Source organism: Lissotriton helveticus, chromosome 1_2 (genome assembly GCF_964261635.1).
Source record: "Lissotriton helveticus chromosome 1_2, aLisHel1.1, whole genome shotgun sequence".
NCBI lineage: Eukaryota > Metazoa > Chordata > Amphibia > Caudata > Salamandridae > Lissotriton > Lissotriton helveticus.
The window spans coordinates 375102648-375117243 of record NC_136058.1 but is presented as its reverse complement, the minus strand read 5'-3'; the positions used below and the strand labels follow the sequence as shown (position 1 = coordinate 375117243).

Here is a 14596-nt window from a genome sequence, read left to right as displayed (position 1 = left end):
TCTGACTCCATTTTGTTCTGTGCCACCATTTTGTGTTGCCCTCACGTAGGCCTGTAAAGGTAACCTGGTGAATGAAGTGGCCTGGCCTTCTTAGTTCATGTATACATTAACTAGGTTTCTTTTTGACTCTGAAATGAACTGTAAGAAACTGACCTCTTCACCTGAAACTGACCTCGCAAATCCAATTTCCCTGATCGATCTTTGTCTGAGATTGCCAATCAATGTTCAGGACATCGTTAACTTTTTTGTTTCCTTGCACATGCTTTATCTTGTTCAGCATCTGTTACTGTTTCTTTTTTTAATGTTTCTTCATTACATGGGTTATGCTTTCAATTATAGGTTTGTCCGGCTTGTGGAGATTGAATTTGGGACATTCCTAATAATTAACTTTTGGGTTGGGATACTGTAAATTGAGTTTTTGCTATGTGATACTTTGTTTGAAAAAGTATCTTATTGGCTAGAATTTTGTGCAGTGGGTGTACATTTATAATGTGAATATTGGGTATAAAAGGAGACGTCTCGCCTTAGTAAAATGAGCAGTCTCCTGAGAATTTACACCGTGATGTATTTCTAGGATCACTGTTACTAGCTGCAGCTAATAAACTTGGTCTCTGACGCCATCCAGAAGTATTCCGTGTCTTTGAATACCAAGACAGGTGAACTCGAAGATCTTAGGCGTATCCCTGACGCCGCTGGGTAAATCCCCGGTTCTTCGGCGCAATCAGCGTTGCGTGCCCACCAGCAGTATTTGCCCTTACAAGCCCTGGCACTCCTGGTGCACTTTACTGGGGACTAACAGTAAGTCAAATGAGCCAATCATGGTAATCAATCACAGGTACACTTTACATTGGGAGCACTTGCACTGCGGCACGGATTGGCCGTGGCGCAGTGCCCTGAGCAGCTAACACCAGCAAAACATCTGAGGCACATCAGCAAAAAGTGGAAGGAAGACTCACGCCAAGGTGCCAGGTCTAACAGCAGGGCTCATAGCAACTTTCAGAGAACCTGAGATAACTCCACCCCCCACTCAAGGGGAACCAAAGACACCAGTAGATGGCTCTCCGATTGTCAGCAACTATGACTTGGTGGAATGTGTTAGGGAGGACCTGCTCTGAGGACACCAGCTGACTCTTCACAGAAGTCATGCTGGCTCCTTTGTCTCTCAGAGCCACCCCTGTTTCCCATTGATGGTGGCCCACTGCCTGTACTTGGCCCAAATAGGTACTTGGCACCATCTCTTTATCCCCCAGAGAACTCGGGTTACCTCTATCTGTTCCCCACAGCTAACTGGGACTATATCCTCCCTGAGTGGAGGGCTGTGCCCTGTTGGGACATTTGGAGTCACCCTTGAAGTGACCGTACTTGTAGCACGTGGGGTACAAACATCCATGCTTGATTATCAAAACAACACTTCTTCTTTGAGTCAGACTGGACTGGTTACCATTACTACCTTGAGAATTATTTTGGGAGCCTTTAGAGAATTTTTCATTTTTTATTTTTTCCCCAGACTGTTCCCACGAGGAGCAAGGTCAAGACTGATTTGCATATGGCTGGGTACAAACTGAGGTGACATGATGAGCAGAGGAACAATGGATTGGAGAGCTAAGCCGAGTGATTGCCAGTGGTTAGACTTATTGCAAGCAGCCTCCCATCACCTTCTATGTGATTCATGTACCGCCCTAAGTGGCATGGGTATGCCCAGACGTGGTCCTATGCTCACTGCATCACTGGAACCAAGCTGTACCCGGCTGATGAACACATAACTAGGGCGAAATCGTTCCTGGGGTGCTTATGTTCCAGTTCAGGGAGGACCTGGCTTGGCAGTTCAGGCTGAACTGTTCGCTTGAAGAGCAGGATCAAGACTGATTGGCATGTGGCTGGGTCCAATTGAGGGGGCATGGTGAGCAAAAGAACAATGGATTGGCGTGCTACCCCGAGTGTTTGCCAGTGGACCTCTTTCGCCTTAGTTATGGGCTAATCAGCTGGGTTTAGCATGGTTCCTGTGGCACATTGAGCATGGGACCCATGTCTAGGCATACCACTGCCACTTAGTGCAGTATATGAAACACACAAAAGATGTTGGGAGGCTGCTTGTAATTAGTCTAACCATTGGAAATCACTCGGGGTAGCACGCCAATCCATTGTTCTTTTGCTCACCTTGCCCCCTCAGTTTGGACCCAGCCATATGCCAATCAGTCTTGACCCTGCTGGCATATGGCTGGGTCCAAACTGAGGGAGCATCCCAACATCTTGTGTGTGTTTAAAATACTGCACTAAGTGGCATTGGTATGCCCAGACATGGGTGCCATGTCTTCACACTCAGTAGTAGTGATGGCATGCAGTCACAAGCTTCATAGGGAGGTAGCACTGGATGCATAAGTTTAGAACACAAAAATCACCTGGTATCGCAATAATAGATTGTCCAGCCTAGTGATTTAGTTTAGTTAAGAAAAGTACTTTAACAGACAAGTAAAATGTAATACTTCACATTTTGGACTATGGTGTTGCGACTGTGACATCTCGACGTGCTCAGCATCTGAGATCAGCAGAACCTTGCATGGTCCTCCAGTTCCTAGGAGGTGAGAGACATCACAGGAAGCCCTCCACTGCGTGATGTGAGTGTCACACACCTAGGTCTGCCTACTAATGTGTTCCTTATCTCCTGGTTACTTCTTCTTGTCTCTCTAGCTCCAAAATTGCAATCATATGTCTGGTGCCGACTTCAGTTTCGGTGCCACCTCCCACACGATTCCTTTGCATCAACACTGGTGCTGATACTTCACCGCACATCACAATAAATCACGACCAATAAATTGTGGAAGGTTATATCATGAAAATAAGGAGTGAAAATAAGTTGAGTGTAAGGATTAGTTAAGAACAAATAGGGTAAGAGGTAGGCTGGCAGGAAGTCTACCCTCCTGACAATTGATTTCTAACTTGACTTTTCTTTTAATGACTTTTTAGGACCCAGTGGTACATTGTGCCTTACATTTATTGAGTGAAACGTCATCTACCCTATTTTGTCTAACATTAATCTCGGTTGCTTTGCTTGATAGAATAGTCAAGAAGGTTGGAGCCACATAAGGCTTTCAAGATAACTACCATGTAAATTACTTTATAATAGTTTATTTGGATATCGCGTCAATTTGTTTGGATCCAACGCTCCTGAGTCTATGCTGGATACCCTGCTCTATACAGTATTATCAACAGTGGCCACCTCAACTCTCCTTTCATCATTTTCTTCTTGAAGCCTCCAGACAGGTGTAATGTCACCAGCCCAAGTGTTCAACAGCTCTTCCTCCTCTGAGCATATATATATGACTTCACGTAAAGTCACTAAAGACACATTCTGGAACTTCAGTATGTAATAAGATATGTTCCAGTGAAAAAAGTGACTTCCTGTAACTTTTAACCAAGCCTAAATAATGCAAACATGTGCCTTTTTCACAGGGATTGTCTTCAACTTCCAAATTCTTTTTTTAAAAGTGTATTTGCGATGTGAGTATAGAGTGACAGTTCCAGACTTAAAGCGAACTACATAGTCTACCAATTTTCTTTCATCTGCAGAAATGTTTACATTATCGTTTGGGATTTTGTTTTCCACTGTATAGTATATGGAAGAAGGTTTGAAGCAAACAATAAGATCTTAGGTCGCGATTAGTGAAGTTGCGCTAGTGTCAACGTTTTGGTATACTACAGCAAAGATGTCAAAGCAGTAGGGATGAGCTAATGGGGGTATTAAAAATAAAACACCTTAGCATATCCCTATTGCACCAAAGTACTCATTCAAAATTTTATTCAGCATTTTAAATTCAAACCTCATGGTAAAATACAATAAAAAGTATCACATCAAAGACAAAGAGTGTTACATCAAGTGGGAAGGGTGTGGTGTGTTTATAAACTTTCAGTTCAGGTCCTCAGGTGACAGAACAATGAAAACTATATGCTCAAATGGACTTTACGTACGTACTCAGCTAGTACATGCATTAAAGGTGAATCATATTTGAATCTACCAAAATCTACACTCCAAGGGTCACTTGTTAAAGGATTGTATAGTTGGAGTATGTCATCTCATACCATCTCACTTAAGTTCTCTTTTTTGAACTTGTTCAAGCTTAGCTCCAATAGTTTGTGCAATACATTGTGCAGATCTTTACTCTTTCCCATCATCATGTAAAACAATGTTGTGTAAACAATACAACAGCCACCTACTATCTCTGACAAAAATGTAGATTAGGTAAGTGAGCAGTTTAGGCCATTTTCAGGATACATTATTGTGTCACAAATAATTGGAGCTCTGCTGGCACAGTGTGTTTCGAGAATTTTTGCATGTTTCTTTGGGTGCTCTTGACAAGGTTGTTAGGTTTAATGGGAGTCATGAGTTTAAACAATAAACCATGTAGCCCCCAGTTGGGCAACTGAGATTTAAAGGTTGAGGCATCACCTTAGTGCCCATCTTCAGCACACTGCCTTCAACCTTTGCCATGCTTCTAGACTCTTCTAATGATCAAGGAGAACACTTTCATAGGGTGCAGAGGGAAGAGTGGGAACAAATGACCAGATGTACTAAATTCTTTTGTGGTCACAAGCCCTGCGGTTTGCAAAATCAGAGGGTTTGCAACAGCATCTATTTATTATGTAATAACCCCCTTTCGAAATTCATTGGAAATTGCAATTAGAAGAGGGTATGATAAGCAATGAAATGTATAAATGGTTTGTGCCACAAATCGTTGAGAAGTTAATGTCACTTTAAAAGAGGAGGTAATCCATTAGCAAAGAGGTACCTCTACTCACTGGACAGCTTCTACTTTAGTCACTGTGTCAAGCGGTGTCGGAGTGAGTAGGCAATGGTCTAGGGAACCACGGGCTCTCTCCCCAATGTCTTTCGAAATGGGAAACATTTTTTTGAGAATGCACAGATGGATCTGCTGTTCTGTTCCTTGTAGGTTACTGTCTCTGTGTTCGCAGCCAAGCACAAGCAGTCGCAAACTGTGAATGCTAATTATATGTGACCCACAAGAACAATGTCGGATCACAAAACTACAGGTAGGTCATACAAATTCAGCATACAATTTGCACCCACTACTTGTGATGTGCCTCTTAAGTGCCTTGGGCCCAAAAAGACCCCACAATTCAAGTCCCCTTAACCTCTGCTTTCCTACTTTACTTACTCATGCTCACCAAGTTACGAATTTGTCCATTAAGTAGTGCGTAGTACATGATCCAGCAACTTTAGAGGATGCAAGTTTCATTACAGCCTCTTAAAGGCAGATTGAGCGCACCTCATGCTCTAGGTAGCTATTCATGGGTTGCCTATCTGTTTTTGTTTTGCTTTTACCCTAGCTCTGCCAGTAAAGAACCACCCATTGCAAAGGTATAAAACATTTACTACTTCACATTAAAGGGCTTAGTTCTCTTAAGTGCTCCCACGGTAATACATAGACCAACAGACATGGGGTGTTTAAAAGCAAAAAGACAATGGAGCAGCAACTCTTTGTCCTGAGTGGTACTGCCAATACAGTATTCGAAATTTCACTGGGCAATTGAATTTAACACTAGCTTAAATGTTCATGTAAGTAGATGATGTTTCAACTCTAGGCATATAGTGGGTCTTCTTCAGGACGGGTACTTAGGAAGAGCTAAGTGTGTATTTTGCGAGGTGCACTTAATATGGCTTAGAGAGGCCTTCATAAAATACGTCCATGTGACAGTAAGTGCTGCACCACTTTGTCTTTGATGGAACTAATTTTCAATTTATGTTTTTGTTGCAGATACCAACCCGTGTGTTCATGTCACAGTAAGTGCCCGGTATCTGTGTTGGGTATTACTTGTCTTACACTTATTGCTATCCCACTATTGTGCTCGATTAACCCTACACTCAAATTATTTTTCAACAGTACGTAGTCTACTGGCACACTTACTTTCACATACAGTTTGCTTTTCTTAAATAGTAATCTAATTACGTGACCTCATTTTTGGTAGCACATGGCTCGCTGCTTCCTTGAAATAACCACAGTCCTGATGATGACCCATTAATTACCCAAAGTCAAAACATCATCAACTTACATGACAATTGGAGCTAGTCTCAAATGTAATCGATCTGTGGCATTTCGAATGCTGTATTGACAGTACCACTTTTGACAAAATATTGCTGCTCCATTGTCTTTTTGCTTTTAAGCACACTTCATCTGTTGGTCTATGTAAGACAGTGCAAGTTCTTAAGAGCTCCAAGCACTTTAATACGAAGCAGAAAACGTTTTGTAGTTTTGCAAAGTGCGTTGCTTTTCTTACTTACTGGTTCTCTGAGATTCAGAATTATTACGAATTACACAATTATTGTGATTTAGATTTTTAATCATTTACATCTCTACAAGATGGGACAGTTGTTTTATGTGTTAATTGCCCCTGGTTCAATGTGGTTTTTGAAAAGGGCAGCTCCTGTTATCGTATAGCTGCCAGTCAAGTAATTCATAGCATTTTTGGCATCTCAGGACCACTCTAATTTACATACAGTCTATCCATTCCCTCTTGCGGGCACCGCTATAGGCATCACACAGAGACAGTGCAAACTGCTTGCAGGATGGTTTACCCTGGTTGTTCATTCTTCTCCACAAGCTTTCAAAGGCTTCCTCTCCGTGCCATCTCGGCACCAAGTGGATTCTTGTGATGAGAGTATTAGTTTCTTTACACAAAAGTGCTAGAGCAGCAGATGGCACAATTAAGAGAGGAGCTCTAGAAACAGGATCAGGAACACAGCAGAAAAACCCTTCTGGCAAGATGTATCATGCACAAGGAATGCTCAGAAGCAAGAATGCACACACAGCAACTTTCAATGCACAGTTAATATTCCCTTTATCAAGCGCCATGGTCTCAGAGATGATGATCTGGGTTGCACCATCGTACACTTGCGATACAGATGCTGGGTTGTTTAATCCTCCAACACAAATATCCTCAGTGTAAGGAGTTAGCTTGTGGGGTCTCAGCGGATTTACAACGGCATAAACCTACGCTAATAAGTTCAAGCAGTACACAGTCGTGAGATATGTACACCACATTGCATACTGTGTGTCCTATTGTTTATTCAATCTTTGAAAATAGAAACAAAAATGAAAACTACCATTGGAGTGATGTTAATATGTCTTTTGGAGGAAGGTGATTGACAGGGTTTCGTTATGGGTCTTGTTATTTCTTCTTTAGCCAAGAACAGCCAGTCCATGCTTTTCTAGAACGTAAGGGTGTTTGTTCTTTAACATAACATAGGGTATTTATATTTATATCCTGGGGTGCAGTGTACGATTGTTGTACCCAGTGTATAAATCTGCATGTAACCTGCAAATATAATAGTACCAATTGCGTAAAATGATCTGAAGAATCTACGTTTATCTTTTTTCCTTGTTTGCTCTAAACCTTTGGGAAATCATTTGATCCACAGATACATCATCGAGCAGCCGAAAATAAGCTCTCATTTTTAAGTTTAATTTCTTTTAGAGGGCTGTGTAATGACTTTAAGTGATTATTTATGTACTATAGAGAAAAGTGTGTAGGCTGTAGCCTACAAGTTTTGGAGCCCATGACGGCCGGCACCTTCCAGCTTTAGGACCATGACTCAAAAAATATGGATTAGGCATAACAACTTCTATGAGCACACAGACTTTGTTATAACTTATGATTCTGATAACCAAAAGGCATCTGCTGTTATTTCTATTTCCCAATGTCTTTTAGACTGATATTTTCTTTCCTCTTAGTTCTACTTATCAAATTATTTTTGCTATTTTACAGCTTCTGCTGTGTTTGGAACGTGAGCCATTATTTGAAGGTGTGAACCTTGTGGGTTGGAGTTAACTATGGAACATTTCTCCTTTTACTGGAGTAGTGCTTGTGACGCAGCAAACATCGCAGTTAAGAATATGTGGTGGCCTGCAACGGTTGACTTGTAATTATATAGTTCTACGATAAGGACGCTTCCCTGTAGTTCTGCCACTTAAGAAGTCACTTAAAATTCAATCAGCCATTGAGGATAAAGCCACATTAGCAAGAAGGGAACACGGGTGCATGACATAAAATCATTATAAGTCTATTGCCCAACAAGATTATTTTGCCATGGTTGGGACCCCTAGTGGACAGACAGTACTCACAGCACAGGCAATCAGGGGATGGCAAGAGAAAGGCCTCCAAACGATTGGAGACCTGTATCGCGAGGAGACACTCATACCATATACATCTTTGGTGGAGGAGGAGAGGCTCCCGCCAGGGCAGTTTCTAGTACACCGATCGCTGACAGCCACACTCAGAGCCAAATGGGGGGACATCACCACAGAACCACGATCACACCTCACTATACAATACCTACATGACATGGGACAGAATAGGCACCTCACGTGCTGGTTCGCAGCCTTGCTCAGAACTCACGCAGCGATAAACCTGGCTACACTCCGCCACAAATGGGAGCAAGACCTAAGTCACCAATTCACAGACGCAGAGTGGGCTCGGGTGCTTGGGAGTCCGACGCGCATACCTAGGAACATGCGGTTCCAACAAATCCAGTTATATATAATTCACAAGCCATACCTCACGCCGGCAAAAATGAATCAGTATTTCAGTCCCAAGGACGCAAAGTGTCCGAGGTGGTATGAGCCGGGGGCTGACTTGACACACTTGCTTTGGGGCTGCGCCCATGTTGCTGCATACTGGAGCGAAGTAGCTACTATATTGTACACTTGTACTGGGCGGTAATTGACTTTCTATTTGCCAATATACCTACAATACACATTCCACAGAACACCTAACACCAAAGAAACAACCAGGTTCCTAGATTTAGGATTGGTAGTGGCCAAGAGGTTGATAACTAAAAGATGGAAAGCACCAGACCCCCCTCATGTAAAGGCCTGGCGAAGCTCATTGCTCGCATGGGCCAAGGTGGAAAGTCTCGCCATTAGGCCCAAGGAAACCCTGGGATTGTGACAGGTTCCCATTGCAACATATTGGGATGCTCTCTATACTGAGCTACAGCGGAGTATGGACACATATGTAGGGGACTCCTCTGATGAGTAACCCCTAGGTAGGCACCATGCATGCATGCTGCAACTGTGTATGCACCACAACATCTATTCACCAGGAATTGCACACTTGCTGTATTAGTGAACTGATTTACACACTGGGAGCGGAGGGGCAACGAGCAGTCAGCAAACACAGACACAGCATATAAGATCTGTGCAGGGAAACGAGGGAGCACTATGGGCTGAGCAAGTGTTTTCACGAGTTCTTTGTTTTTTTGCATTTTTCTTGTTAATCTACTAATGCCAATAGGTCAGTTACATGAACCTGCACTATTACTTCATCTGTGTTTAAACAAGTGTAACTACAGGCAGTAGTGGGTATGTAATATTAAGCACAGTCCAAAGGACAATAAGCCTCTACACTAGCAGCAGGGATCCTCGTGTTTAAGGTAAAAATATTGAGTACCAAGATCAGTATAACAACTATATTATCGCCTGAAGTGTAATAGAGACTTGCTGATGTATAATGTACCATACCAACTGTATGTGCCAAAAAGTACATGCAAATTCTGGGTAATCTGGAAAAGTACAATATTCAATAAAATAGATTTTTTTTAAAGATTCTTTTGCCACGGGTTACCCAGCTTTTATCAACTAGCAGTTTTTTAAAATATCGGCTGGGGTTTTGCCTATGCGGAAATCTATCTGCCACCTGTCGACTCTGTGGGAGCTGAACAGAAGATCTGCTGCACTTGGTTTGCTCCTGTAATACTGTAATGGTAGAAATAAAACAACTATTAATCAAGGCTTTCAACCAAAGAGGAATTCGAACAAGACAGGACATTTTCACCTGTTTTGACCCAGGGGACCCTCAGTTAAATTGCTGTTTCGTCAAATTTTTGTTAAAGGTGGAGCAAATACTACAGAAAATGTAATTTGTTCAGTACCGCCGATATAAGCTATCATTCAGTGGCCATATCATCCCTTAGGAACAACATAGTGTTTCCAAGGCAGTACCAGGGGTAGACTTGTTGACTTTCTAATCAAATCTCCTTGAAGGTGGACTAACAAACTGAAATGCTCTTCTGTACAATAGCACTTCCAACCTTAAAGTAGTGACTTATACTTGTTTTTCACTACTTGACATATTTTAAATTAAATTTAAAGATGTTATCATTGGGATTATTAACTGTGTCTTACTGTGTAACTGTCATACTATGTAAATATATACGGTATCATTCAACGGCCATATCATCTTTTAGGAATAACATAGTATTTCCCAAGGCATTAGCAGAGGCAGACTTGTTGACTTTCAAATCAAATCCCCTTGAAGGCAGACACATGAATTGAAATGCTCTTCTGTACAATAGCACTTCCCACCTTAAAGCTGTGACTCTTACCAGTTGTTTACTATTTGTCCTATTTTTAATTGAATTGTAAAGATTTTATTATTGGAACTATTGTCTAACTATGTGAATATGGATCATCTCGTACAACTTTTATTGCAATAGTTTTAAGTAACCCCGCAATCGTTTACATAAACTAAAAAAACTGTAGTTCTTCCACAATGCTGCAAACCAGTCATGCTGGTGTACAACATTGCTAAAGAAACAAGCATTGGCATAGCCAATAGTTCTCGCATTTGGGACCTTATAAGTGTTTAGCCATGCAACAGTTGATGTTGTTGCACCAAGGATATTGTGCTGCATAACTAAATACTTATAAGGTCCCAAAAGCGAGACCTATTGGCTATGCTTGTTTACTTTACTGTTAGTGCCCATTTTGTAACCATTAAGGTTTTCATAGAACGTTTTTGGATGGACTGGCGGGGGGGGAGGAGGAGGAGGGGGAGGTTGCAGGTCGTCCGCAATTTAAAAACAATATTGGCTGAAAGCAAAAGTATTGTTTCACATAGCACACATTCCCATACTAGTCCCTGGCACTGAAGGAAATACTTTGCATGTGAAGGTAAGAGAGCAAGCAGAAGAGTGACATGAAATAAAAGCGAACATCGTCTTCAAATATAGATCAGATGGGGGACCATGAAATAGCACTTCGTAATGATACCAAAGCAGGGTCTGGAATGGCTTAGCAAGAAAGTACTACACTGAAGCTGAGCAGACAAAAGACACTGAGCATAGGAATGAATGAAAGCGCACCAAAGTGATGAGGGAGATCACTGTGGAAATACGTGAAAGAGCAGAGAGGGGACATTTGCACCTGAGAAAATGGAGACTGAAAGAGCCGGAAAGTTATGATAAATTAGAGCAAAGGGATGCCAGGTATGGAGGAAGAAAACACAAATTAAAAATATTTCTGAATGGACAATTTGTGTCTCCCCCTTCGTATAAGCACCTTAGGGGGAGACCAAACCAATGGGGGAAGAGCATCTAGTTAGCTGATAGCTGTATTTGTAAGCTCCCCTCTGACATAGAGAGAGACCAAACCGATGGGGAGACCATCCTCTGACGTAGGGGGAGACCAAACCGACGGGGGAGATCATCTAGTTACAACACCGAACAGCTTTTACAAGTGAAAGCTACGTGGAAGTGAGGAGGGGAAAGCAAAGCAAAAACCACGGTTGGGGCCCTTTTGAAAGGGAGGGGGCATTTACAGCACAGTTTGTACGCTTTAAGGAAAAAAACTGGACTTTTATTTAAAAGACCGGTAGCGGGAGTTCACAGCTCAGGCAATGGGTGACTGTCATTTGTAATCGGTAGTCATTATTGCCTGCTGCTCTCAGTAGACGAGTCTTTGCTTTGAGGGGCAAATACAAACCCACGCTGAAAGAAAAACAAGCAATGGCCGCTTGAAGAGCTGATGAGGAGGGAGTGGAAGGGGGTAGGGAGGGGGCACAAAAGTGAAAGGAAAATGAAGAGCTGATGAAGAGGGAGTGGGAGAGGGTGGGGTAATCACACGCGCATTGTAGGGCTTAATGAGCCATTACAGAAAGCCAGATGGCAGCTGCGCTTGTGCACGCAATACCAAGCTGGTGGCCGGCATTGGAGGCACTTTTAAAAGCAGCTACTAAATTTCTCGCCAGACAAGCGCATGCGCTGGCTCTAGCGAGACCTAAAAATGACAAAACTAATAGAGCTTGCCAAGTTTACAAACGGATGGTTTCTTTTATGCGCTTATAAAATGGTGGTTCCATTCTTCCCCAAGTCATAATCAACACGGAGGTTGCAATGTGTGCAATAGACACCACCGGAATTAAGCTAATCCTTTTCCTTTATCGCTAATGCATGTTCTTGTTAACAATGTGTATTGTTAAATCTTATTAGTATCTGCATTGCACTAAACATGGTCTCTTTAACATGTACAATTAATGGTCCTAGGTCTAGAAAAGCTTGCCTGGTTTCTAATGCTTTTATTGCACTCTATACAATTGGCATAATCATTTTACCTTATGAAAATGTCCTTATCTTTCATCTCACTTGGAACTATTACCATGATTGGTGCAGTCGTAACACTGGGGTTCGGTTTTTTGCTACTTAGATATCATGCTATGTTTCCTGTGTACAATAAATTCTGCTCACTAGTGAACTTCTTCCCAGTGTAAATCACATGATGCTTGCTCACAACTGAGCTTCTTATTTCCTCGGACTTTATGAACTAGTATTATTTTATCTCAGGTTTAATGTCCACAGCATGGGTTTTATCGTGCTGGTTTAGCTCAACACTCTTAACAAGACTGTCCCCACAAACAGTAAACTGGTACAGATTATTTATATTATGCCCCCTCTGAGGATTACACACACCAGAGCTCTCTGTCAATCTTTTATCACAATCAGTACATTTGTCCGGTCTTTCCCTCGTATGAGATCGCTGATGCCGCTTCAGATATGACGCTCGTCCAAAGTTTTTACCACAGTCTGTGCACTGATAGGGCTTCTCTCCGGTATGGATCATTTGATGCTGGCATAGGTTTAAACTACGTGTGAAACTTTTCTCACACTCTGTACATTGGTACGGCTTCTCCCCAGAATGGATTCTTTGGTGCTGGCATAGATTTGAGCTCACACTGAAGCTTTTCTCACACTCCGTACACTGGTATGGTTTCTCTCCAGTATGAACCCTCATATGACTGTACAGAGCAGACTTCTGATTGAAGCTTTTCTCACACTGTGTGCATTGGTAGGGTTTCTCTCCAGTATGAATCTTCAGATGCCTGCACAAATCTCCACTACGAGTGAACCATTTATCACAATCTGGACACTTGTACGGTTTCTCTCCTGTATGGATTCTCTGATGTCTGCAAAGGTCAGACCATTGAATGAAGCTTTTCTCACACTGAGTACACTGATATGGCTTCTCCCCAGTATGAGTTTTCAGGTGCCGGTACAGCTCAGAGGTGCGATTGAAGCTTTTCTCACAGTCTGTACAGTTATAGGTTCTCTGTAAAGTTGTAGATTGGGTATGATTTTGCATACATGCCATGGCACGAACAAAGCCGATTCCAGGGTGATGTATGCGATTTGTTGTATACGATTAGACTAGTTCTATCTCAAAAGAATGTTTCAATCACTTCCAGAAAATCCCTGACGTTTGATGTGATCTTCAGATATAGCACAGGTTGAAAGCATGAATTGCTTTAACGTGACAAATCTGATACCCAAGGACACAGTCCTAGATAGTAAAGCATTTCCCACACTGTATACAGGTGCATTGCATCGGCTTTCTTATCAGTCTGTCCATTTCAGTGAATTCTCCTTTTCAAACTTCAGTAGCATGGGTAAACTTCCTCTGGATATCCCACTTTATGCTTCTAGCAGGATCTCAGCTTTGATAACTGTTTCATTAGCTGCTGAAAGAAAAAGGTTCATTGTATTATTATTAGTTTCGGACATTACACATGCTAAGGTTTCATTGAGGTAGTGTCCCAACTTCCAACATGCATATACTTTTCTAACTTCTTGAATAAGAACACTTGTCTAATAAGCCTTAGAAATATAACAACTGAATTACAGCATAAAATTATGACACATTTTACTTTCATTGCGCTATATAGCAATTTAATGTATTTCATGGTTAAAAAAAATATCAGAAAAAAAAATGCAGGTGTAAAAGAATGCTCAATAAAGTGACAATAAAGAAAAAGCTACTGTGATCATCACAGCCAGATTTGGATTTCCGGCTAAAAAATGTAACAGCTGTAAGCATTATTGACATGTACGCCATTTAACCCCATTGCTGCTGGAGTCGGCCAACGGCCGTCGCGAGCACTACCTTTGTAGTGCTGCGCACGTCCGTTGGCCGATGCGGCCCCACCAGCGCACGGAAACACCTGGACCACGGGGGAATTGCTGCTGCGGTTAACGGGTTAATACAGCAGTGTCTATTTTGTGGCATATTCTCTTCATTCCGGACGTTAATCAATCAGAATATTAATTTACACAGAGAGCATATGCACTTTAGCACTGATCAGCAGTGGTAAAGTGCGCAGAGTCCTATTGCCAACAGCCCCGGGTCAGGAAAAATAAGGGAGGAAGAAGCAAAAAGTTTGAGGATGACCCTGCAAGAAGGGCCAGTTCCAACAACATGGATTTGAATAAAATCCTTTGCTCCACCGATAGCCAATGAAGTTTCCTGAGACCATT

General features: G+C 42.0%; 2 protein-coding genes across 2 annotated transcripts in view; one reads left to right on the top strand and one right to left on the bottom strand.

The window, feature by feature from the left end:
* LOC144805992 (uncharacterized) overlaps nucleotides 1-14596 on the top strand; it is a 308819-nt gene that overhangs the window by 189709 nt on the left and 104514 nt on the right. The window lies entirely within an intron of this gene.
* Nucleotides 6205-14596, bottom strand: part of LOC144804102 (uncharacterized) — a 149432-nt gene continuing 141040 nt past the window's right edge. The window contains exon 3 of the mRNA XM_078671897.1: nucleotides 6205-13367. Coding sequence (XP_078528023.1) covers nucleotides 12618-13367 — 750 coding nt within the window. The 3' untranslated portion in view covers nucleotides 6205-12617. The remainder of the gene's footprint in view (nucleotides 13368-14596) is intronic.